Source organism: Ursus arctos, unplaced genomic scaffold (genome assembly GCF_023065955.2).
Source record: "Ursus arctos isolate Adak ecotype North America unplaced genomic scaffold, UrsArc2.0 scaffold_14, whole genome shotgun sequence".
NCBI classification, from domain to species: Eukaryota; Metazoa; Chordata; class Mammalia; order Carnivora; family Ursidae; genus Ursus; species Ursus arctos.
The window spans coordinates 20,173,124-20,199,023 of record NW_026622808.1 but is presented as its reverse complement, the minus strand read 5'-3'; the positions used below and the strand labels follow the sequence as shown (position 1 = coordinate 20,199,023).

Here is a 25,900-nt window from a genome sequence, read left to right as displayed (position 1 = left end):
ATCTTAAAAAAAAGAATTTATAGAGCTCAGCACCAAACGACCAAATAATCCAATTAAAAATGGGCAGAATACATGAACAGACGTTTCTCCAAAGAAGACCTACAGATGGCCAACAGACACATGAAAAGATGCTCAACATCACTTCTCATCAGAGAAATGTAAGTCAAAACCACCCCACACCTGTCAGAATGGTGAAGCTCAGAAACACAGGAAAAAAATGTCGGCGAGGATGTAGAGAAAAAGGAATCCTGGTACACGTTGGTGGGAATGCAAACAGGTGCAGCCATTGTGGAAGACAGTGTGGAGGTTTCCTGAAAAATTAAAAATAGAATGACCCTGTGATCCAGTAATCACACTACTGGGCATTTACCCAAAGAATAAAAAAACACTAATTTGAAAGGATAGATGCACCCTGATATTTATAGCAGCATTATCTACAATAGCCAAATGATGGAAGCAGCCCAAGTGCCCACGGACAGGTGACTGGAGAAAGATGTGGGGGGTGCCTGGGTAGCTTAGTCGGGTAAGCATCTGACTTCAGCTCAGGTCATAATCTCAGGGTCCTGGGATGAGCTCTGGTTCGGGCCAGGCTCCCAGCTCAGTGGGGAGTCCGCTTGTCCTTCTGCCCCTCCCCATGCTTGTGCACATGCACGTGCTCTCTCTCTCTCTTTCTCTCCCTCTTTCAAATAAATAAAATCTTTAAAAAAATAGGTGGTATATATGTACAATGGAACATTACTCAGCCATAAAAAATGAAATCTTCCCATTTGGAAGAACACGATGGAGCTAGAGAGTATAACGCTAAGCGAAATAAGTCAGAGAAAGACAAATACCATGATTTTACTCGTGTGGAATTTGAGAAACAAAACAGACAAGAAAAAGGAGACAGATCAAAAACAAACTCTTAGCTATAGATAGAAAACAGGTGGTAACCAAAGGGGTGGTGGGTGGGAATGGGTGACATAGGTGGTGGGAATTAAGAGTGCACTTACTGGCATGCCTGGGTGGCTCAGTCGGTTGAATGTCTGCCTTCTGCTTAGGTCATGATCCTAGGGTCCTGGGATCAAGCCCTCCATCAGGCTCCTTCTAGCTCAGTGGGGAGCCTGCTTCTCCCTCTCCCTCTGCTTGCCTGCCACTCCCCCTGCTTGTGCTTGTGTGCTCTCTCTCTCTCAAATAGATAAATAAAATATTTATTTAAAGATTTTATTTATTTATTTATTTGACAGAGAGAAAGACAGCCAGTGAGAGAGGGAACACAAGCAGGGGGAGTGGGAGAGGAAGAAGCAGGCTCCCAGCAGAGGAGCCTGATGTGGGGCTCGATCCCAGGGATCCAGGATCACTCCCTGAGCGGAAGGCAGATGCTTAACCACTGAGCCACCCAGGCGCCCCTAAATAAAATCTTTAAAAAAAGAAAGAGTACAGGTACCTTGATGAACCCTAAGTAATATATAGAATTGTTGAACCACTATGTCGTACACCTGAAACTAATACAACACTGTATGTTAATTACACTGGGGAAAAAAATGGAAGTACCTTCTCCATCCTCAATTTTTTAAAAACGATTTTATTTATTTATTTGACAGAGAGAGAGCATGAGCAGGGGAAGGGGCAGAGGGAGAAGCAGGCTCCCCTCGGGCAGGAAGCCAGACATGGGGCTCAATCCCACCCTGGGATCATGACCAAAGTCAAAGGCAGAGGCTTAACCAACTGAGCCGCTCCAGCAGCTGAAGCAGTCTCCCTTCTGAGCAGGAAGCCCAGTTGCGGGCTCCATCCCAGGACCCTGAGATCAGAACCTGAGCTGAGGGCAGCCCAGGTGCCCCTCCACCTCTCAATTCTTGAAGCGGAGTCAGAACTTTTCTTCTGTTGTACGGGTGACTGGTTGACGATGCCACTGGCTGCAGTGTCCTTTTTGTGTGAGGAGCACTGGTTGAAAACTGGCCCTCCTTGTCTCCGTTGAGATCAGTCCTGGTTCTTTAGCTCTGCCCCTCAGTAGCCACCTGACAGTTGACTCCAGGGATGCTTCCCACTCCCGGGGCGCAGTGCAGATACTGCTGCAGTCTGGGAGGGTTTAGGTGGCTCGGTTTGACTCAGACAATCTTAACGGTGACCATTTCCTCAGAGAACTGAGAGGCAGTGATCTCTCAGAGTGATTCCATCATCGTCAGAATGAAGGCTACTCTCTAGTATCCTAGACTCACCCATCAGTGGGATTATTTTGATGAAACCCAGTTTTCTGGTAAATCTCATTATAGATGGGATTAATTCGTGTAATCCCAAGAAAGGGACGGATCATGACCATGGGAGGGATTGGATCACGGGGGAGAAAGAGTCCCTGCTTATATTTTCCATGGGATCCCAATTTTTCATGTCAGAAATATTTTCTAAAAGTAACCCATTCTAAAACCAGAAGTCACTTAAAAATGTTTTTTAAAAAAAGATTTTATTTCACAGACAGAGCACAAGCGAGCACAAGCAGGGCGAGCAGCAGAAGGAAAGACAGAAGCAGGCTCTTCGCTGAGCAGGGAGCCGGAGCCTGGGAACACCCCCCAGAGCTGTAGACGCTCAACCGACTGAGCGACCCAGGCGCCCCTTCTTTTTCTTTTAAGACTTTATTTGACAGAGAGAGAGAGGGAGAAGGAGAGCGCACAAGCACAGAGGGAGTGGCAGGCCGCTGGAAAGGGAGAAGCAGACTCCCCTTTGCGCGGGGAGCCAGAGGTGGGGCTCGATCCCAAGACCTGCATATCATGACTTGAGCTTAAGGCAGACGCTTAACGGCCTCAGCCACCCAGGTGCCCCGCCAGAGGTCAGTTTTCATCTGAAGTGATGGTTTAGTCTTGGTTCCAATGATGTTTTTCTGAATCTGACTGAAGTTTTGGAAGGATGCCTCCACCTAATGCATCCCTGGTATCCGCCTGTGCACCTTTTTGCCAGAAGTGCCAGGTCAGACTCCGGTTGTTCAACAAAGACCAGAATGAAGCTAGACTCATTATTGCGTCTGGAGAGTCACTTTTAAGCGTCTGTGTTTGCAAAGAAGGATCAGACTTCCAGGAGTGGACTAGCAGCCCTACGTTACCACGCACATGTTCCCGACAGGGCGCCTCCTGGCCGCCGTTAGGCTCAGACACCTAACCTCGGGCCCCGCTGTCACTCAGGCGTGAGGGGGCGAGGCCTCGCGAACTGTCCAATCAGGAGCGGCGGCGGCGAGGCGGTGGGTGGGGCGACGCTCCGCAGCCACCCCGGACGTCGCTGCTCTTTCCAGCCTCCCTGGGGATCGCGGGTCGCCTGTATTTAAAGGTGCCACGTTGCTCTACCGCCGTTTCTTTCGCGCTGTGAGCTCTGCCGTGCGGCGTATTCTAAGGAGGGCCGCCGGGGGACCCAGGAATCCTAGAAATGGTGAGCGTGCCTCGTGGGGTAGAGACGGGCGCTGAGGGGCCGGTTATAACCGGCCGGAACCGGCTGTGGCGGGACCCCCGCGGTCATCTCCGGAGTCTGCGGACCCGAGTCGGTCGGTGGCGCCGCTGGGACGTCGGTCACCTCCGGTGCGCGGCTTGGGTGCTGGGCCGGCAGCGGGGACCCTGGCGTCCGGGGTGCCCCGTCCTGTGCGCGGCGACTTCGGCCCCGGATCCTCAGGGCAGCTCTGCTCCCGCAGCCGCGTCTCCTCCGATGGAGCGGTGACCGCGGGGAGGGTCGTCAGGGGACCGTCGTGACTCGTTCTGGTTTGTGCGTGGGAGGAGCTGTGGTCTGTCGGGTCTCCAGTCCCTTCTTTTCCCCCACTGGGGGCCCGTTTCTTCCTGAGCGATCCAGATGTTTGGGAAGCAAGGTCTGAAACCTCTGACCCTGCCTCCTCCCTCCCCCCAGCCCCAGCGCAGCTCTCCCTTGGGCAGGCACTAAATACCTACTTTTCCAGTTCCTTCCCGCCTTCCCTAACGCCGGCTTCCCTTTTCCAGTTCACAGCATCATTGTCAACCATTGATCCCATGGGTGTATTTCAAACAGACCCAATATGTTAGTTGTTCATTATTTAGCCACAGTCAGTGAATGACTGTTTTTTTTTTCGTGTGTGGATATTTTACTTGAGAGAAATGCCGAGAATAATCACCTGGAACTACTTTTGTATGAAATCCTTGTGCCTCTCCCCTCAGGATCTTTCCTGGGCACAGACATCCTGTGGAAAGTACTTTGGGTGGCGGTGCCTCTTTGAGACTTTCCCGGGTGTTCTGTCAGCCCAGTTCCAGGTCAGCGCTGCCCCTCTCTGAGTAAGTCACTTTTAAAAGATTTATTCACTTTATTTTAGTCTTAGTTTTTAAATGTGTAAAACTTCGTGTACTCGGTAGAGCTTGAAACACGGTATGAAATATTTCCAAAGAGGCAAGAAACGTAATTTCAGAAAAATATGCCGGTACTACATTGCGTGTGTTAAAAATTCTTGTTTCCCTTTTTTCCTCCCAGCATAGCGAGTAATAACTCTGAGGTCTCTTATTTTGGGTGAGTTCAAATGGATTTTCAGGGCTTAGATTTGCAGACCAGAAGTGTTCAGGTATGATTAAGAGTTTATAAAACAGTTACTTGCCATGGAAATAATTAATGCAAGAATTTTTTTTTTCCCCCAGGAATGCAAGAATTACTTGGGGTTTTGTTGAACTAGCAGAGTCCTTTACAATTTTCTTCCCACTTTTCCACATAAATGCTGGGTCTGAGTGATTTTGCTGGAGTCTTCAAACTGTGGGTTCATGTGATTTAAAATACCCATGGTGGGGCGCCTGGGTGGCAAGCGTCTGCCTTCGGCTCAGGGCGTGATCCCGGCGTTCTGGGATCGAGCCCCACATCAGGCTCCTCCGCTGTGAGCCTGCTTCTTCCTCTCCCACTCCCCCTGCTTGTGTTCCCTCTCTCGCTGGCTGTCTCTATCTCTGTCAAATAAATAAGTAAAATCTTAAAAAAAAAAATACCCGTGGTTTCCAGCCCATTTTCAGGGGGAAGCAGAAGCCTGAGGTCAGTGTCTCTAAGCTAAGACTCCCTTATTAGATCCTATTTTGTTTTTTTTTTTTTAAGGTAAACTCTGTACCGAACGTGGGGCTTGAACTTATGACCCTCAAGATCAAGGGGTGCGTGCCCTGTGGACTGAGTCAGCCAGGTGCCCCTTAAACTGAGACCCTCTTAAGCCTGCCAAGGCAAGTACTTGAAGGCCCAGTTGTTCTGGGGCCTTCTCCCAGCAGGTGTCCTACTTGCTCACACCCACCGTGGAAGGAGCCCTTTATTCTGGGAGAAGCTACAGACTCTTGGGTCTGGGATAGCACTTGGATCAGTGGCTGGGTGGAGTGATGAGGCTGTGATGCCTTTTGGAAGTTGTAGCCGTGTAGGTGTGCTCAGAGTATAAATTATGTACATTGAGAAAGTCTGTGAGTCAGGGGTTTTCTGTGTTCTGGATTAGGATCAGTGAATGGGGAGGTTGTTTGGGTCAGAACCTTGAACTGAATCCTGCTGAGAGTTTCCTCACCTAGGAGAATGGAATGGAAGCCTGAGAGAGGGAGCGGTTCCATTATGCCCCGGGGAAGGGGAGGGTGTGCGGGGCTCCCAGAGTTGATGCCTGTGGCTGCTCAGGTGTCCCTGCCCTCCCTCCCCAGGGACTGACCCACTCCAGGGCTTCTGTCCCCACCAGGAGAGTCTAGAATGTGGAACCTTCTGAATGTGGCTTTCTTTCCGTCCTGGGGGAAGCAGGCTGCTCCTCTGCTGAGTCCAATGTTTGTTTCCTGGATTCCTTTCCTGATCAAATCGTGCAGCAGAGGGCTCTGGTTTCCCTCAGCACTTGGGCTCCTCAACTGTCAGTTGATTGAGAGAGAGAGTGTGGGGAGAGCTAGAAAATTAGGGAAACCAAATAGAATTTGTGTTCCATTTAGGCAAGAGAACGTCAAGATGGGAGATGAATGAATGAAAGTCTCAGGTACATATTCCATTTTGGTGTGAGGAAAGCTAGAAGATTAGGGAAACCAAGTAGAATTTGTCATCTGTTTAGTCAAGGAATGTCAAAATGTGAGATGAACAGTGTTTCAGTTCATCTTAACATGTTAAGTCATTTTTTCATTTTTAGATTAGTTTGTGTATGTGCACGTCCTGAGGCTACACTGTGAAAAAAATGAGGTGCCATCGTGCTGGAGGAGGCCCCCCTTTCCAGGACCCTTAGGCTCCCTGGGGAGCTGCTTGGGCGTCTGTGAGTGAAAATAAGTGGGAGTTCATAGAGTTCAGGGACGACAGCGCCGCATTTGTACATGTCGGAGCTCAGGCAGAGTCGCTGCTTTTCATGCCTTCTCAGCATTTGTAAAGCTGGCCTGTAGAACAAGGCTTTGAGTGGAAGTTTCTCCTCTCTTCTAAGCCTCTGGATGCAGGCCTCAAAAAATATCATAGTGGGTTATTGAAATGAGTTCAGATTAATTAAATGAAAGATGTTCTGTTTCTGTCACCAGGGAAGAATATTAATGCATCTGTCTTCATCTTTTTTTGCCTTGTAGAGTTCTTTTTAAAGAGCAGTTATGTTTACCAAAACCTTGATCAGAAAGTGCAGAGACTTCCCATATAATCCCTCTTTCTGAACACTGTCTCGTACACACACACACACACACACACACACACTTTTTTTTAACAGCATTTAAAAAAATGTTTATTTTATTTTTTTGGTTATCTCTACACCCAGTGTGGGGCTTGAACTCATGACCCTGGGATCAAGAGTCACATGCTCTTTCAGCTGAGCCAGCCAGACACCCCTTTATATATTTTATGTCTTGTATTACTTTGGTGCATTTGTTAAATTTGGTGAGCAAACTTCGAAGTAGTTTACGTTAGGGTTGACTCATACAGTCTCAGGTCTTCAGCTAATATGTAAAGACATATTTTCATTATTTCTGTAATATACAGAATATTTTCATTGTCCTGAAAATCTCACGTGCTCCTCCCTGCCCTGCCGTTCATTCCCTGGCAACCAAGGATCTTTTAGTGTCTTGTCTTTTCCAGAATGTCATGCTTGGAATCATAACAGTGTGTAGCCTTGTTATATTGGCATCTTTCACTTAGGAATATGATTTTAAGATTTCTCCCTGTGTTTTTGGCTTTGTAATCGCATTTCTTTTTATAACTGAAGAATGTATCATCCTGTGAATTTACCGGTGATTGTTTATCCATTTGCCTGTGTTTGTTTTGTTTGTTTTTTTTAAGTAAACTCTACCGCCAACGTTGGGCTCGAACTCACAACCTCAAGATCAAGAGTTAACGTTCTCTACCAACAGAGCCAGCCAGGCATCCCCATTTGCCTATAATTTGTGCTCCTCTCAGCCTGTCTGTACCAATTGTTGTGGTTGGACTGGTCCTTGTGGTTCCTATTATGCCTGTAAGACTCCCTTCAGCAATAACCACCAGGAAACTTTGAAAAAAAAGTTTGTATAACCTAGAGGATCTGGAAATTATACAGCACTCTAGGGCTACACATCAGTGTCCCCAGCAGAGAGAGGCAGCACACAGGCTTGCGTTCTTAGTTTATGGGGGGTTGTGCTGTGGGTTTACTGCTTCCTCATTATTGGTGAATTTAAAACTTAAGAACAGGAATTTAAATCACAAGAGAAAAAAAAAAACGAGTGGCCGAATGGTCAGTTACCGTAATCAACCAAGATCTCTAAAACAAAGGAGGTGTTTTGGTTCTTTATCTAGTCATGTGGCTGGCAATGTGTTTATTCTAGATACTGTCTTTGAAGTGGGTGCCTCTTTGAAGTGAATGCCTCAGCAATCAAAGCTTAGGTCAGGCACTTGCATTACAAAAAAGAAAAAAAAACCCAAACTGTCCTGGTTTGCATTACAATCTGTCCTGTGATGCAGAGGCCACAGAGTCGATGGTGAGGACCTTAACTAACCGCCTGGTTAGCTGATGTGCTACAAGTCAGGGGTAGGGTTTGTCCAAACCCAAAAAGTACACCTCTACGTAGGATTGTAGTAGCAAATACGTAATAATTGAACAGACAATAGTCTGAAGTCCAGTCCAAAACCTTCTTGCCAAACTTGAAGAGTCCCACATTAAAACTAAGTCAGTGATCTTAGGGGCCCTGGAAATCCTTTTCAAAGAATTGGGTAATATTGTGGAATATTTTAACATCATGGGCCATGTGGTGTAAGTAGGTTTGAACCCGTCCTGAGTTGGTAGATTAGCTCCATAACTCGTTGATCTAGTTTCTTCCTCCTGAGAATGGATCAGTTCAGGTAAAGGGTGTGTCTCGTTTCAGGAGGCAGTGATGCAGGGGGGCTCCCAGCGTTAGGCCTGAATGGTATAAGTATTTGCGGCGGTTAGTAAGAGGTGTTTCTGTGGAAACAAAAGAAAAAGTGGTTAATGATTGGAGCAGGTTATAATCCCAGTTTCTGAGTTCTGAAGGCAGCCAGTCAAGATGCTTCTTGATGTTGGGATTGAAGCATCTTTATAGACAGTGGGAGGGCAGGCAGGGGCAATCTGATGGATCTTCCTGCTTTGCAATTTGAGTGTTTTGTGATCTTTCTGAGAGGCCCACGCAACACTGGCATGGAGATTGACCATACGTATATGAGCTGTTGTAGTGGTTTCCCTCAAGTTTGTATAAGATTGTCCCACATTAGCTTTCGTGCTTTTGGGAAAAGGGCAGTTTTAGTTCTCAGTGATTCTAACTCAGAAGAATGGGAGAAAAATTGGAAACATTAGTTTGGAGAGTTGTAGCCAGATGTTGGAGGAAACAAGAAGAATTTAGAATCCAGTTCAGTTCATAGGTAAAAAACAAAACCTCAAAGACAATGAACATAACTAGAATCTAATATCTATAAAGGTGTATTAATGACCTAATTTTTCTATGTGTAGTCACCCCCATTGCTATCAGAGATAACCATAGTAAACTAATTTGTTTGCAAATTAAGCCTAGTTTTAATAAATTTGGTCTGATATTTACATAAGTGCAATAAGAATAGTGATTGACCATATAGAATGTCTTTTTTAAAGATTTTATTTATTTGAGAGAGAGAGCAGGAGTGAGCGCTTGAGTTGGGTGGGGAGGGACAGAGGGATGGGCAGACTCTCCACTGAGCAGGGGAGCCCCACACAGGGCTTGAACCCAGGACCCCGAGATCATGACCTGAGCCACCCAGGCGCCTAAATGTCTAAAATCTGCTTTGTTGGAACTTTTCAAAGGAATCTCAGGTTGGACTTTTAAAAATCTCTTGTGGCTATGAAGCCAAGCCTAGGACTTAACCTGTCAAACTGCCTGCATGCAACACATATGGATTGGGATTAATTCCTCTCTTCTCGGGGTCCTCAAAAATAGAAGTTCCTGCACCTGCCAGGAAGTGACCTTCCCTATGCACCTGCTAGGGCTGCTGGGATCCCTGTAAGGTACTGGGCCTGATTTTTCCACGGGGCTTTATTGGCTCCATAAAGTCAGCCTTAGTTCCTTAAAGCTGTCTGGTCATACCTGAGTCTAGCTATGTATGTGTCTCTGTTAAACATGACTTTTCAGTCAAAGCCTTGGTAACGTAATCAGTGTTTCCAGTTGTGTTTTTACAAGAAGACTAGACTGATTTTATGTAAATTAACCATATTGTCGTGACAATACGAATACTCACTAAAAGTTTCTGAATTCTGGAGGGATCAGGTAGGGAGAAAAGGTGATTGTTTCTTTTTGGTTCCCAAAGGTATACTTAAGAGGAAGGGTTTCCTTATATCTAGAAAACAAAAGATTTAAAAATCCCAGTATTTTAAACAAAAGTCATAAAAATTATAATCACCCTTACCAGTTCACTCAGTCCGATGTAATGAATTCTCGCTCTTTGGTTAGTTGATTTCCGGATGCAGTTTTTCCTAGAGCACTGTAGATTCTTACCCAGTTCAGTGGAATGATCTGAAAGTTAACCAGAAACATGTATTCTAGAGTACTTTGGTCAGAGTTCTTTCCATGAATATCTCTGAGGATGAAACACTTTTGCAAATGCATCAGAATAAAACAACTGTCCGTAAGTGACAAAGACTTAAAAATGGCCGTGGTTAAAGATCTGAAGAGAGTTCATTATAATGCAGTTGCCAAGAAAATTTGTTTATTTCTGTGGCACACAACATTCCAAGATAACTAGAATTACAGGAGATCACATTATAGCGGGGCATGGCAGATTTTTAGGAATTTCATGTAATTTCTAGAACGCTTACTTTAATAACATTCACCCATACCTTGTGACCTCAGTAAGTTGATCATGACTGACTTGAAGGTGCTTCCCATGTAATTTAACATACCCGATAAGCCTAATTAGTGTCATCTGTCTGTCTGTGTCTGTCTGTCTTCTGGCTGCAAACATTGCTGGGCAGTTTAGTTACCTGCTGGGGTGTTAATATTTCAAAGGCACGGTAAGATTTACATCTTCAAGGGACAGGGAAAGAAAATACAAGTTTTCTCCTAGGGGTTTAGTGCATTTTGGGTGGTTTTCACAGTTCCATTTAAAATGTAGTAGTGCTGGGGCGCCTGGGTGACTTCAGTTGGTTAAGCAGCTGTGTTCAGCCCAGGTCATGATCCCAGGGTCCTGGGATCCAGTCCCGCACTGGGCTCCTTGCTCAGCGGGGAGCCTGCTTCTCCCTCCTCTGCCTGCCACTCCCCTTGCTTGTGCTCTCTCTATCTGTCAAATAAATAAATAAAATCTTCAAAAAAAATGTAGTAGTGCCATCCTGTAATTAGAGGGAGCGCCCTGCAAGGAATAATTCTCTGGAGTCAGGGTCAAATGGAGCCTCCATTTGAGGAAGTAGTAAAGCTCATCTTAATGTTTTCCGTTCACTGTGAGCCTTAGCTGTGGTCACTGTGGTGTCAGGATGGGCCTGGAGCGAGGCAACACATACCAAGTCTGGAGAAGGTCTCTGGTATGAATATTGGTGGCTCTGGGAGCCTGTGCCTTCCCCTTTCCCTCTTTCTCCTCATCAGAGGCCTTGATAATCCTCACAGGGGATTCATTTGGTACGGGATGGCTTGGGAGGCGTGATTCTTGGTTCTGCCCTGTCGAGTGGGGTGGAAGCTGATGGAGCTTAGGATCTGTGGTATATCAGTGGAAAGAAGCATGTAACCCAGATGGATCTTTAAAAAACTTAATGGATTTTAGGGGCTTTGGAGGTACCAGCCAGTTGATGTATTTTGGCAGCTGTGGGTAAGAATTCAAAGCCTGTTCCAAATAATCAAAAACGTGCAATTAGCCAGTTAATTCCCCTCTCTCCTTCCTGCTGCATAAAATCTTCAAGAAACGTTTGAATTTTAGTTAAGGTATAGTTTTCAATCTCCGTTTCTCCTTATAGATTTTCTCCTGTTACTGTAATCTGGTGTGGTGGTACCAGACCCTTTGGGATGACGTCACTGGGAGCCCTCATAGCTAGCAGTTTTCCTCTCCAGGGTGTCCCAAGAGACTTCTCCTGGCTTGAGGTCAGCCTCCACCGGTGTGACATGCACAGGGTCTTTGAGAAAAGCTCATAGGCCTCTAGAACATAGGATGGGAGTGTTGGCATGTTGGTATGCATGGCATTGAAAAACACCCAGGAAGTGTCCCTGGGCTTTTGCATTTATCAAGGAGTTCGTGCTCCTACCAGATGTTGGATGACATTTATATTTGTCCATTATATTTTAGCTACATACTGTCGGGCCCGGGGATGAAGAACCACAGCAGTGAGTGTAGTGAGTGTAGAGACACAGACAGCATAGGCCTCTGTTCTGTTTTTCCTCTCGTGGTGCCATTGGTTTCTGTGGGCAAGACTGTTTGCCCTCTTCTGGGTTAGGACACGGAGTCCCGGCATGACCCACTGACTCGGTGGTCACAGGTGGAGTTCTCCCGAACTGCCGTCACATAGACGGTACTTTCCTCCTGCCTTTAGCCTGGAGCTTCTCCTTGGGATATGACAATAGTCTTGTGATTCAGTTCACCCTCCTTAGCTCTCCTGGGCTTGAGGCGCGGAGGACCCTTATGCATATTCATAGTCAATTAAGGCCTTTAGAGTTAGTGCCCTAATTGTCTCATTAGAACAGAAGGCCTCAGTCGCGCTGCTCTGGGGGAGATCCTTTGATGAGTGTGGCAGCTGTGACCTTTTGGGTTGGATCCCGCCGGCGCAGCGCACAGCTGGGGCAGTGTGTGAGAGCACTGGCAGTGTGACAGACGCCCCTCCCAGATGGCCGAAGCTCCCTGAGGTAGGTGCTTAGTAAGCAAGTTGCAGGTAAAGGGCATTTCTCTTAATGAATTGCGAGGGCAGTGCAATCCGGCCACCTACGCCAGCTATTTTGTGCGGGTCCCAGCCTTTCAATCCCCAGTGTCCTGGTTGGACTGGCCCTTGTGGTTCTTAGGATTGCAAGACACTTCGCAGCACTCACCATCGGGGGACTTGGAGAAAAACGGATTTATTACTTAGAGAACCTGTTAAATACACAGCCCACCTGGGGGCAGGCAAGGGGCTTGGGATCTGCTTTTATTGGGGTGAGGATGGGCGCCTAGGGTTTCATGAGCTTTCTTTTGCTTGGTGAATTTCAAACCCAAGAGTGGGAATTTAGGGGGCAGGAGGAGAAAAAACAAGTGGCCCAAATAGTTACTGAATCAATCAAGATGCTTACAACAAAGCCCGCCCTCCCTCCCCTCTCTGGGCAGCAGCTTGTTCTTTATCTGGGCGGGGGGGGGGGGGAGGCTGCCTGGGAGTGTGTGTGTTTGAAATGGCAAAATGGCCATCTTTGAAGTGAATGTCTCAGAGCGGTCGGTGCTTAATTCAGGCACTTGCATTACAACCAGCCAACCAAAAAACAGCTGTCGTGTTTACACCAAGAGCTCGGTGACAACGCTTTCTTTTCTGTGCAATTTCCCAATGACGGGATTTTCAGATTGTTTTCATGCGCTTCTTGACCATTTCCGTATCATCGCCGAAGTGCATGTTCAGATCAGTTCCCATTTTTAATTGGGTTGTCTTTTGTTGAATTTAAAGAGTTCTTTGGATGTTTTAGATACCAGCCCTTTATTAGGTAAGTGATTTACAAAGATTTTCTGCCAGTTCGTGTCTTGTGTTTTCATCTTCTTGACAGTCTTTCTCTGAGCAGGAGTTTTTCATTTTAATGAAAACAAAAATTTTATTTTTTTTTCTTTCTTGGATCTTGCTTTCACTGTTGTGTCCAAAAGGTAATCACCAAGATGCCCTAGATTTTCTCCTATGTTACGTTTTAGGAGTTTTGTCATTTTATATTTTATACTAAATCTGTGACCCATTTTTATTTAATTTTTGTGAAAGGTGTAAAATCTTCGTATAGATTTTTTTTTTTACACTTATGGTTGTGTAGTTCTTCCTGCACTATTTGTTGTTGTAAAGACTATATTTACTGTTGAATTGCATTGCCTTTGGTCCTGTCTCAAAGATTGATTCTGTATTCTTGTGTGGATCTATAGAAAGTAATTGACTTTTATATATTAACGTTTTGTCCTTCAGACTTCGCTTACTCTCTTCGTGCAGTTGACCCTTGAACGTGTTTTTTTTTTTTTAATATTGATTTATTTTAGAGAGAGAGTGTGTGCACACAAGCAGGGGGAGGGGCAGAAGGAGAGGGTGAGAATCTCAGGCAGGCTCCGATTCCCTGCTTAGCACATTGCCTGATGCGGGGCTCGTTCTCACCACCCTGAAATCACGACCTGAGCAGAAATCCAGAGTTGGCCGCTTAACCGACTGAGCCACCCAGGCACCCCTAAAAATTTTTTTTGAAGAGGTGATAGCGGAAGCCACAGGGTACTTACTTACAGCTGCCCACACCAGTCTACCCTGGCATGAATCAGAAGCGCCGCACACAGGGGTAGTGCTTGCTGCCTTCTGAATACCAGCGGAGGGCGGCCAAGGCTCTAGCAGCCCCTGGGGACCCTGGGACCCATGTAGTAACCGGGTGGTCGGGTTGAGGGCTTGGTGCGGGTCTTCGTTAGGCTGGGCTGACGTGGGGGAACTCTCCCAGAGGCAGGCTCAGCACTGCACAAGAAGGCCCACGCCAGTGCCGCACCCACTGAATCCTATAAGCAAGTTGGCCTCTGGGGCTGCACTGGGACCTCTTCAGTCCCTGGGCCCCTCCCAGGCCCAACTGGGAACCTTGCTGTGACCTGGCCCAGGTTCTCCTGGATGCAGGAGCCCTCAGGTATGGCTGCAAGGGCTGATGGGCGTGGGCCTGTGGTGTAGCCCTGAGCAGGCGGGGCGCTGTACGGTGCCTCCAGCCTGCTGTCACCTCCCTCAGGCTTGATCTGTGGCAGCTGCTGAGATGAGGCTCCAAGGCTAGGAACATGGCCATCCTGGGGCCAGTCCCACAGCCACTAACCCCCGCCCCCCTCCTTGTCCGGGCCTGATCCAGCACAGCTGGGCCTACCTATTGGCAGATTTTTTTCTCAATAAATTTTTATTTATGACTTTCTTGTTTACTCTAGCTTATTTTAGTGCAAGATTATATAGTATGTAGAATATAAACAGTTACATGCTAATTGACTTCGTGTTGTCAGTAAGGCTCCTGGTCAGTAGTCTGCTGTTAGTAGTTAGTTTTTGGGCAATCAAAAGATAAACCCAGATACTGAACTGACCAAGGGTTGGTGTCCCTAACTCTTGAGTTGTTCAAGGGTCAGCTGTAGTTTAAAGGGCTTATTTTGGGGCGCCTGGGTGGCTCAGTTGGTTGAGCATCTGCCTTCGGCTCAGGTCGTGATCCCAGGGTGCTGGGATCGAGTCCCACATCGGGCTGCCTCCTCAGCAGGGAGACTGCTTCTCCTTCTGCCTGCGGCTCCCCCTGCTTGTTTTCCCTGCTTGTTTTTTCTTTCTCTCTCTGACAAATAAATAAGATCTTAAAAAAGAAAAAAGAAAAGGGGTTTTCTCGCTACTTGGGACTCTTGGAGATTTTCTCCATAGACAGTCTTGTCTTTTGCCACAAAAATAGTTTTATTTATTTATTTATTTATTTATTTATTTATTTATAAAGATTTTATTTATTCATTTGAGACAGGGATACAGAGAGACTCAGAGAGCATGAACAGGGGGAAAGACAGGGGGAGAGGGAGAAGCAGGCTCCCTGCTGAGCCGGGAGCCCGATGTGGGGCTCCATCCCAGGACCCAGAGATCAGAGCCCAAGCCAAAGGCAGACGCTTAATCATCTGAGCCACGCTGGTGCCCCACAAAAGCAGTTTTATTTTATTTACTTTTAAAAAGTTTTTTTTTTAAAGATTTTATTTATTTATTCAACAGAGAGAGAGACAGCCAGGGAGAGAGGGAACACAAGCAGGGGGAGAGGGAGAGGAAGAAGCAGGCTCCTAGCGGAGGAGCCTGATGTGGGGCTCGATCCCAGAACGCCGGGATCACGCCCTGAGCCGAAGGCAGACTCTTAACCGCTGTGCCACCCAGGCGCCCCTACTTTTAAAAAGTTTTATTTCTTGCTTCCCAGTCTGCATACTGTGTTTTTTTGTTTTTTGTTTTTTTTTTGTTCTGTGTTTTGTTTTTTTTCGTTTTTGGGTCTAATCGCATTAGTTAAGAATTCCAGTACAAGGTCGACTAGGATTGGTGAGAGGGGACATCTTGCATTCTTCTTGATTTTACCAAAACACATCTAGTTCTTTCAGGGTAGTGCACTTGAATTAAACAAGAGTCCATTTGGTGTAGAGCAGGTGTGTGGGCAGAAGGGGAAGCATTCTCCACCACAGTGATTTGGTCTCAATCTCCAGGGAGCCTATGTACCTGGACTTGACCTTTTGTGGTATACGGAGAAAGGTGTGTCATCTTTGTCCTTAGTTCCTAATAAAAACTTCTTGAAGATCTTGGAATTACTTGAGTGATAAGGGTGATAGTATCTTTTTTTTTTTTTTAAATAAGGCAACTCTTGGCCAGCTCCTCGATAGCTTCAGTGACACTCTTGTGAAATAGATTGTTTTGAGGTCAGGCCTTGTTAAGAAGCTTAGTATATTCTGGACATATTTTTAAATGGCTACTTTTTTGTCTTTAATTTTGGAGACAGTGCTTTACCCTGGTACCTCAGGTCTGTGATGGAAGAGTTGTTGATTTCAGGTTTCTTTGCTTTTGTCTTCTGAGAACTGGAAGCCAGCTTCTAAGCTCCTTAATGCCCAACCAGATATCAGAAGTCTCTGGCTCCTCTTTTGATGTTTGACTGCTGACAGCTTTCAACCTTCATCTCTCCTTCCTCCCCTTATGCCCCACATCTGTATGAGGGGACCAGACAGCCTGGGTGTTTCTTCCTTTGGTTTTGGCAAGTGATTCAGTCCACAGAAGGCCCTGCCCCTGTACCCCAACTCTCACCCTAGCCCACCCCCAAACCCAGGCTGGGCTGCTTTCCTTTCTCTCAGGCGTTTCCCACCTGCTTGGGAGGCCTGCCCTGCGCTGCCCTCCCTGGACACTTGCATTATGGAAGTAAGAAGGCTTCCATACCCTCTAGGCATGTGTGTGTTGTCAGTGTAGACAATCTGAATCAAATGCTGCATATTTTGCGATCCTGTTTGCTTTCTTTTTCTATTGATAAATCCTCCAGATCTTTTGATATTAGCGTGTGCCATCCTTGTATGAGTCTCTCAGTGTAAATGCACAAAAAAGTCTGTGGACATGGTTGAAAAATTCTTAGGCTGTAGATAGTGATCAGATCAAACTTCGGGAAATGCAGTGGATTGAATCACTTGACCCTCCTACATTCTTGCATTGTTTATTGAGTAACAAGTTACAATTCATGTGGTCTTCTACACTTGGGATTATTAAATTGATGAGTTTTTTTTTCTATTCACAAATTTTTATTCTAATCACTGTGAAACGGGATCTACTGGACTTTGTTGTTGTTTTTAAGATTTTATTCATTTACTTGAGAGAGAGAGAGCCTGAGAGAGCACAAGCAGGGGAAGCAGAGGGAGAGGGAGTACAACAGAGGGAGAGGGAGAAGCAGGCTCCTCACTGAGCAGGGAGCTAATATGGGGCTTGATCCCAGGACCCTGAGATCATGACATAAGTTGAAGGCAGCCATTTAACTGACTGAGCCACCCAGGCACCCCTCTGCTGGACATTTTATTTTCCCTTTTATCTCATTACCAAGGTCATGGACATTTTTAATATATGGTATTTCGTCCTCTGTTCAATATGTTTGACTTTTTTCCTTTCGAATATGCATCTGGTCATTTTAACTCTGCCAATTGACCTTTTATATTACAGGTGTTGCTGATACTTTTCCTTGATTGTCTTTTAATTATCTCAATTTTAATATAGTAGAATTTGCCTGTCTCTGAGTTTATGGCTTACTCTTTTTCTTACGAGAAAATTCTCCCTATTCCTGTGTCAATAAAATGTCTGTGAATTCTAAAAGTTTCCTAGTTTTATCTTGCACCTTTTTTAAAAAAGATTTTATTTATTTATTTGTCAGAGAGAGAGACTGAGGGAGGGAGGAGGAGAGAACACACAAGCAGGGGGAGAAGCAGTCTCCCTGCTGAGCAAGGATCCTGATGTAGGACTCGATCCCAGGACCCTGGGATCACCGCCGGACCCGAAAGCAAACACCCAATCAGCTGGGCCACCCAGCTGTTCCTTATCTTGCACATTTAAATCTAAAATGAATTGGCTGTTTTCCATAGACTATTGGGGGGAATACAGTGAGTTTTTGGAGGTGATTAACAGTGTATGCCTGCGCATTTATCAAGTGTTCGTGATATTTGCCACTTTGCTTCAGTGACTGCTGTGCCCTTGACTGACTTTTCATATTAAATACCAGCCTGTTGAAGGCACTTCCTACCCTTCTCTGTCTGCTTATCACTCTGCTAGTTAGTATACTGTATTGTCTGGAATAGTATAGCTTAAAAATCCTAGTGTGTTAGGTAGACCACCACCTTGTTCTTCGAAAGACTGTCCATTTCTCAACATTTGTTCTATCTGTTGGACTTGGAGAAGTACTTTTGTTGACTGCTAAAGTATCTGGAGGGATTATGGAATTTTATAAAAATACTATTTGGGGGACCCCTCGGTGGCTCAGTTGATTAGGCATCTGCCTTCGGCTCGGGTCATGATCCCAGGATCGAGCCCCATGTTAGGCTCCTTGCTCAGCGGGGAACCTGCTTTTCCCTCTGCCCTGCCGCTCCCCCTGCCTGTGCTTTCTCCCCCTTTCTCTCTCTCTGACAAATAAAATCTTTATAAAAAAAATACTATTTGGGAGTGGCGACATCTGGGTGACACTGAATTCTTGTTAAGAACAGTTGGCATCCGTTCACTTATTTTCTTCTACTTTGACATTAAGCAACAATTTTTACATTTTCCTACAGGATCATTAAATACACTTTAGTCTACTTTGGTGCTGAAATTGGTATGAGTCAATTAGGAGCAAACTGAAATGTCATCTCAGTGTGATCACATAGGATGGGCTCAGTTCTTCAAGCAATGAGTTGTGAATACACATGTAAATTATTGTCTACTGGGGAAGTTTTGTGGACACTCAGTGTCTGCAGAGTTTGTTGGGGGCTGGTCATGTCAACACTGTTTGCCAAACCTGTAACAAATTACAGACTCTCAAAGGGAAGATAGGAGTTTCATGTACCGTAATGTTTGCATTAGCGCTTTGGGCACACTGAGGCACACTTACCTTTAGGGTTGTTAGGGTCACTCCCAAAATTCCAGTCCCGGATACCAGCAAAGGATGAACTTTGTCATCCAGGATTTCTAAGGGTAAGGAATCTCAGGCCTGCTAATGTTCACTCTTGGATAATAGGACTTTTTATGAACATGCTTTAGGGTTCCGTTGTGGAAAGAGTTATTAGGGCTGACCCAGGCAGCTCCTTACTCCCTGGACCCACGACAAGAGGTGTTCCTAGTTTGCTGTCACTCTACTGACTGTCAATTCTAGCATTAGAATTGCTGGAGGGGAGCTTTTCTCTTGTTCCCTAAGCATGGACATCATTGGATGACTGATCTCTTTCAGGGACCAGCACTTAGGGGAATTAATCCACTGAGAGATTCCTGTGCTGGGGATGGGGCTATCCTGCTGCCTTCCCGGCAGAGGAACTCAGCAATGAGTGAAGGAGGGGGGAGAGCCTCCAGAGTGGCTGGTTGGGAATCACTTGCAACAGAAATCAGACAAAAGGGATTTGGTGGGGTTTTTGGGAGGAAAGCACTGCTGAACTCTGTATGTTTCACATCATGTCAAATTCACCGTCAGTGCTATCATGGAATTACGTATAGTCCCTTGCAAATTCCATGTCTTAACATGTTCCTCAAGGTCACCAAGGCCCTGGTTACAGTGATAGAATTCTGTCAGAAAATCTCTTCTGGTATCTTATCAGTATGTGTGTCTTTGTGTCCTAAAAATTGGTGGGAGGCAACTCTGAGGCTCGTGACTGTATGAATTTGGGGGATGTCTAAGATGTCACACCTTTCCTTCTCATATCTGAGTTGTATATTCAGAATATCTTCCTGGCCCGTGAAGCGAGACAGATCACGGAAGGTAAAACTGATCCTGTGATAAATGTTATACAAACAAATTATAATTACACTCTGTTATGAAAATATTGTTGTTTATGCAGCTGGATGTGACTGTTTGTAATGGCCTGGAGGATTTCAGGACATTTTGACCAGCTGGATCTTGTAACAGTTTGCATTCTCCTGGCTTCTCGTGTTTGGGGATGGGAATGGAAGAAAAGGGTTCCATTTTTTCCCCTGATTTTGATCATGCACTTCTGACCCTGTGCTTCATGGAGTGCTGTGTGATGTGGGTATTTAAGAAGGAGATGAAAGTTTTTTTCACAAAAAATTGATGGTCTTAAGATGGAAATATTTCTTTCATTTGTACAGCATTTTTCCAAGGTGTTCTGTTCCCTGACAGTAGAGAGACATGGAGACTTGAAATGATAACAATAAAAATGTAGCAATAAATTCCTGTGTTTATGATGCTGTTAAATTTATGAGGAAGTGAGTATGGCCAGAGAGGAAGAGTCTGATGACCCCATCATAGAATAAATGTTGAGAAATCAAAGTCCTCTGTGAATTTCTTACAAATTGACTAGAGATTGCCAGTGCTGTCTGTCTCACCCATCCTCCTGTACACATATGTGGGATGTTTTAGGACTCAGTGGCCTTGGAGGATGTGACTGTGAACTTCACCCTGGAGGAGTGGGCTCTTCTGAATCCGTCCCAGAAGAAACTCTACAGAGACGTGATGCAGGAAACCCTCAGGAACCTGGCCTCAATAGGTGAGGGTGATGACAATCTTATGAGTCCATTAGAGAACCAGTGTGAGTTGCTCATCAGTGCTGTTTCAAGAGGTGAAATGTGGAAAGGGAATGTGTTGGTAAATAAATCAGCCATGGTGACTGTTCATCATGGACCTAGAATCTAAAAAACTAATCTAAAAATATTTTTTATGATTTTTCCTGGTCTGCATTTTAGGAGAAAAATGGGAAGACCGTAACAGTAAAAGTCCATATGAACATCATCAGACAAATCTAAGGTGAGTCCCACTCACATAAGAACAGTGTCTCTGGGGGCGTCTGGCTGGCTTAGTCAGTAGAGCATGTGACTCTTAACCTCAGGGTTGTGAGTTCAATCCCAAAGTTGGGTATGGAGTCTACTTATTAAAAAAAAAAAAAAAGAAAAAGGACAGTTGTTCCATGAGAAAATCTTTGTCATAATGTTAAAAAAAAAAAAAAAAAGCAAATAAATAAGACCATTTTCAAGTTTGTTTATTTTTAGGATATTTTCATCAAAAGTTTTTTTCTAGTATGACGTAGATGTTCAATGTTGAAAACTAATAATGTGGAGTCAGTATTCAGAAACCCCATTTATGATTGTCACTTTTGATTATAGCTATGATCAATTCCTTGCAGAATGGTTAGCACGTACTCACCTTCAAATAATCAGAAAACACAAAAAACACATTTTTTTGGTAAATGGTAAGAATGTCATTGAAATAACTTAATAAACATGAAATTATTAAGAAGCCATTAATAACTTCTCATTTTTACAGCAGGCCTGTGGTAGAGAGACCCTGTAAAAATAAAGAAGGTGGTCTGTGTGGAGAATCCTTCAGCCAGAATCCAAATCATAAGCAGATAAAGAAAACTCCTACTGGAATAAAGCTGCGTAAATGCAGTTTCTGTGGACAAGTGTTCAGGCATCATTCATCCTTTAGCAGGCATATGATCTCTCACACTGGCCACAAACTGTATGAGTATCAGGAATATGAAGAGAAGCCTTATAAATGTAAGGAATGTGGGAAATCCTTCAAGCATCGCCAATCCATTCGAGTACATGTAAGGACTCACACTGGAGAGAAACCGTACAAATGCAAGCACTGTGGGAAGGCCTTCAAGCATTGCCAGTCCATTCGAAAGCATGAAAGGATTCACACTGGGGAGAAACCCTACGAATGCAAACAATGTGGAGAAACCTTCCGGTATCGCCACAACTTTCAGAAACACGAGCGAACTCACACTGGAGAGCAGCCCTATAGGTGTAAGCACTGTGGGAAAGCCCTGAGTTGTCTCAGTTACTGTCGAATTCATGAAAGGACTCATACTGGAGAGAAACCTTATGAATGTAAGCAGTGTGGGAAAGCCTTCAGTTATGCCAGTTACATTCGAATCCATGAGAGAACTCACACTGGAGAAAAGCCCTATGAATGCAAGAAGTGTGGGAAAGCCTTCAGTTGTCCAAATTACTTCCGGAAACACGAAAAGACTCACACTGGAGAGAAACCCTATGAGTGTAAGCAGTGTGGCAAAGGCTTCAGTTGTCCCAGATCCTTTCGAAGTCATGAAAAGAGACACAGGGGCGAGAAGCCCTATGAATGTAAAATATGTGGTAAAACCTACAGTTGTCCAATCTACTTTCGAAATCATGAAAGGCGACACAGTGGAGAAAAATCCTACGAGTGTAAAATATGCGGTAAGTCCTTCAGTTGTCCAAAGTATTTTCGGAAACATGAAAGAAGTCACACAGGAGAGGAACCCTGTGAATGTAATGAATGTGAGAATACCTTGAGCCCTCTCACTGTATTTCAAAGACACGTGATGAAGCACAGCGGAGATGGACCTTACAAGTGTAAGGAGTGTGGGAAGGTCTTCGATTGTCCCAATAACTTTCGATGTCATGAAAAGATACACAGTGGAGAAAAGCCATATGACTGTAAGGAATGTGGCAAAGCCTTCAGTTCCTCCATGTCCCTTCAAAATCATGAGAGAAGTCACAGTAGGAAAAAACCTCATGAATGTAAGGAATGTGGTAAAGCCTTCAGTTTTCCCTGTTCCCTTCAAAAACATGAAAGAAGTCATACTGGGGAGAAACCGTATGAATGTAAGCAGTGCGGGAAAGCCTTCACTTATCTCAGTTCTATGCAAAAGCATGAAAGAACGCATAGCGGGGAGAAACCCTATGAATGTAAGCAGTGCGGGAAAGCCTTCATTTATCTCAGTTCTATGCAAAAACACGAAAGAACTCATAGTGGAGAGAAACCCTATGAATGTAAGCAGTGCGGGAAAGCCTTCATTACTCTCTCAAACGTTCAAAGACACATGATCAAGCACACTGGAGACGGACCCTGTAAGTGTAAGGAGTGTGGGAAGGCCTTCGATTGTCCCAGTTCATTGCGAACCCATGAACGTACGCACACCGGGGAGAAACCCTATCAGTGTAAACACTGTAGTAAAGCCTTCACTCGTTCTAGTTCTTTACGAAACCATGAAAGAACTCATAATGGAGAGTAGCCAGGTGAATGGAAGGAGTGTGGAAAATTCTTCAGTCCCAGTTATTCTTGAATACACAAAATAACTGGAGAGAAGACTAATGAACACAAACAATTTGGTAAAGTCTTTACTCTCTATGATGTTCATATACATGGAATTCATACCAGAGAGAAACTCTCAATGTAGGGAAAGTTGTGCAAGCTGTCTTTTGATCACACAGTCTTTTGAGGACACGTGAGTGCACACGGGGGAGAAACCATATAAACGTGAATAATCAGGGAAAGCCATCCATGCATTTCCATGGGAAGCCATGGAAGAACTCACACTGGAGAGAATTCTGTTGAATGTAAACATTGTAGGAAAATTCACTTGCCCCACCCTCCTAAAAAACCACATGAGAGTGTATAATGGATAGATACCTTATAAATGAAGGGAAGCTTTTTAATTTAAAAAGATATGTTGAAAGTCATTTGAAAAATGCACTGGAAAGAAACAATGTAAGTAATATGGGTAAGCCTGGTGCTTATTACTGTATAATAAGTACTCCCCCAGATTCATGACATGAAAGAAACGTTATTAATGTTATGCATATGTTGTCTTCATCAATGGCTTATTCTTCATTCTCCAGTTTTACTGAGAAAAGTTGACCTATTACTGCGTAAGCTTAAGACCTGTTGCCTGATGGTTTGATTTACATACATTGTGAAAAAGTTACAGTGGCTCATTCTTAAAGTGATTCTCTGTTTTGTGGATTTCTACTTAGTTTTGCAAGGAAACATTGAGGTGGGAAAATACTGTAGGTACTCACTTAGCAGTGGTTTCTAGGTTTCACGGGTAATTTTCTCCCCTCAGTGAAACACTGGTGTTTCCATTTTGAAAGACTCTTTCATCCATGGATGAACTGAAGTGTATTTGTTAACATGCAAAGGTTTAATTTTTATATAACTTTTTCATTTTTTTTTTGTAAGGATACGACTGTTGAGTAATGACATGTTACCCTTAAAAATAAACTGCCAATTATTTTACCAGCAAAAATGGGTTTGTAGCAGAGAATTGCAGTTCAGGACAAGGAAGCTACATAATGCCATAGGCAATTGTGGAGAACAAAGGAGAGGAATGCTCTCCTGTAAGAGAAAGCAGGGGACTTGGAAGGGGCTGTTACGAACAAAACATTGGTCGGAATAAACTGGGAAGTTCAAAATACAGTGGCTTCTCATTGGCTGAGTCGTGACTGTCATTGGCTGGGCTGTTGCTGGGTGAGGAGGAACCCTTTCTTCCTGGTGGAATGACAGAGTGGTCCCTAACGTGGTGTTTCACAGTACGTCTCTTCCTGCTGAGTGTGCAACTGAGGAGGAGGGGTGGGGCTGGGAACTTCCACTGCTGAGCTCCTGATGCCATTTTCAGCTACTGTTTCCTTTTGCTAGTATTTACATTTCTTCTTGTGATCAAGGTCTGTCTTTAAAAGCATTGCCGATGAAGAATAAGGTTTTCCAGGGACGTTTGGGTGGCTCAGTTGGTTAAGCGTCTTCCTTCATCTTGGATCATGATCCCACGGTCCTGGGATTGAGTCCCCTGGCGGGCTCCTTGCTCAGCAGGGAGCCTGCTTCTCCCTCCACCCGCTACTCCCTCTGTTTGTGTGTGTGTTCTCTCTCTTCAATAAATAAATACATAAAATCTTTATTTTTTTTTGAAGATTTTATTTATTTGTCAGAGAGGGAGTGAGAGCTGAATTTGAAGGAGAACTTTCAGGCATTTCCCCTCTGAAGTCTGTATCTTCTCAAGGTCGGAAGTGGAGATCATCTTGGAGTGTTGAGCCAGCATCACCTTATTGGGTACTTGACTTTGTTTTTAAAGATTTTATTTATTTATTTGAGAGAGAGCGAGAGAGAGCCGGAGCAGGGGGAGGGACAGAGGGAGAGGAAGAAGCAGACTTCCCCGCTGAGCAGGGAGCCCGATGCGGGCCTTGATTCCAGGACACTGGGATCATGACCTGAGCCAAAGGCAGCCGCTTCACAGACTGAGCACCCAGGCGCCCCTGCTTACATTATTTTTAAGCATCTTGACAGGCAACCAGATACAACAGAAGTAACATGACAATTGCAAATTGTATGGTGGTTCTGAACCAGGACTCTAGATCCCAGAGTAGCCGGTATTGACAGTTACTCCAGCTTAGAGGAAGAGGGGCCCTCTGTGACTACAGACCAGGAGTCCTGTATCCCTCTTGGAAGTTTCCGCTTACAGCAGCCATGAGTGCAGAATAGTGAATATTGCAGAAACACGTGGAAATAATTAGCCACCTGGATTTGGGAAGATACAGTACAGATACAATCATGATGCAATAGCTGATGAATTTTTTGTAGAATGGCAAAGCTTCAAAGACCTTTAAAAGACTATTCTTATCTCAAACTGTTGGTAACCCAATGTGTTACATCCAGTAAGGTTTCTAAGTCACAGATGGTGAATTTGGAGGAGAATCCAGAGTCAGTTAACATTTCACAAGAAGACTTGTGAATTTTGAACTTTCTAACTCTTCACGATAAGCCGTCGAAAAATTAATTTCTCACGTGATTGTGATTAGGCTATTTCTGAAAGGCCATAATTAAAAGAAGAGATTTCCCCATTTTGCAAGGGTTTGGGATGTGCAGACGAGGGTGTGGTGTTTCCACAAAAGTGGAGAGCTGAAGCAACAGTGAGAAAAAGGTACACTGGCCCAGTCTGGACCATTTGGGAAAGCTGTCTGGTCTGATGTTGGCCCCTTCAGTTTGGGGAAATCTGCACTTCCCATTCGCCAGAGGGTGTGTGGGACGAGTCAGGGTTTGGTACTTTCTTGAGATGTATAATGAGTATCCAAGAGTTTCTTCCCTGAAGTTTGGCAACCCAAGGGTTAGTTAGCAGTTCCTGAAAAGGGTCTTCTCAGTGAGGTTGAAGAGTCTTTCTGGAGTTGTCTTCTCCAACACATGAAATCTCCACGTTGTAAGGTGTAATGCTTGATTGTCTCTCTGGAAGTGCACTGGAGAAAGATTGTTCTACCAAAGCACTTGTAATCGAAGCCATTAGCCTTCGCACTATTGAAGTATATTTCCTTTTATCACCTGTGGGTCAGAGGAGGCAGGGGCAAGTGCATTGGCTGTCCTGTGACTCTCAAAGGGTGAGAATCTGAGTTCCAGAGAGGGTGGATCTGAGATTTAGAAGG

At 44.8% G+C, this 25,900-nt stretch overlaps 1 protein-coding gene across 2 annotated transcripts; it reads left to right on the top strand.

The window, feature by feature from the left end:
- Window positions 1–3,210: 3,210 nt before the first annotated feature.
- LOC113247195 (zinc finger protein 709-like) lies at window positions 3,211–23,908 on the top strand. 2 transcript variants are annotated; one of them, XM_026488117.4, is made up of 4 exons: window positions 3,211–3,393; window positions 20,091–20,217; window positions 20,414–20,474; window positions 20,991–23,908. In XM_026488117.4, exons 1-4 carry the CDS (start codon window positions 3,391–3,393, stop codon window positions 22,726–22,728), a joined length of 1,929 nt encoding a protein of 642 aa, XP_026343902.1. In that variant the 5' UTR covers window positions 3,211–3,390; the 3' UTR covers window positions 22,729–23,908. The 2 variants fall into 2 exon arrangements, with proteins under 2 accessions (XP_026343902.1, XP_044235938.1); XM_044380003.2 differs by having other exon boundaries at window positions 3,228–3,393; window positions 20,994–23,908.
- Window positions 23,909–25,900: the final 1,992 nt, after the last annotated feature.

What these genes read in the sequence shown, in the direction of transcription:
- LOC113247195 (XM_026488117.4), top strand. An exon ending in CAGGAACCTGGCCTCAATAG is followed by an intron (nt 20,218 to 20,413) that starts GTGAGGGTGATG and finishes TCTGCATTTTAG; the next exon opens with GAGAAAAATGGGAAGACCGT. An exon ending in CATCATCAGACAAATCTAAG is followed by an intron (nt 20,475 to 20,990) that starts GTGAGTCCCACT and finishes TCATTTTTACAG; the next exon opens with CAGGCCTGTGGTAGAGAGAC.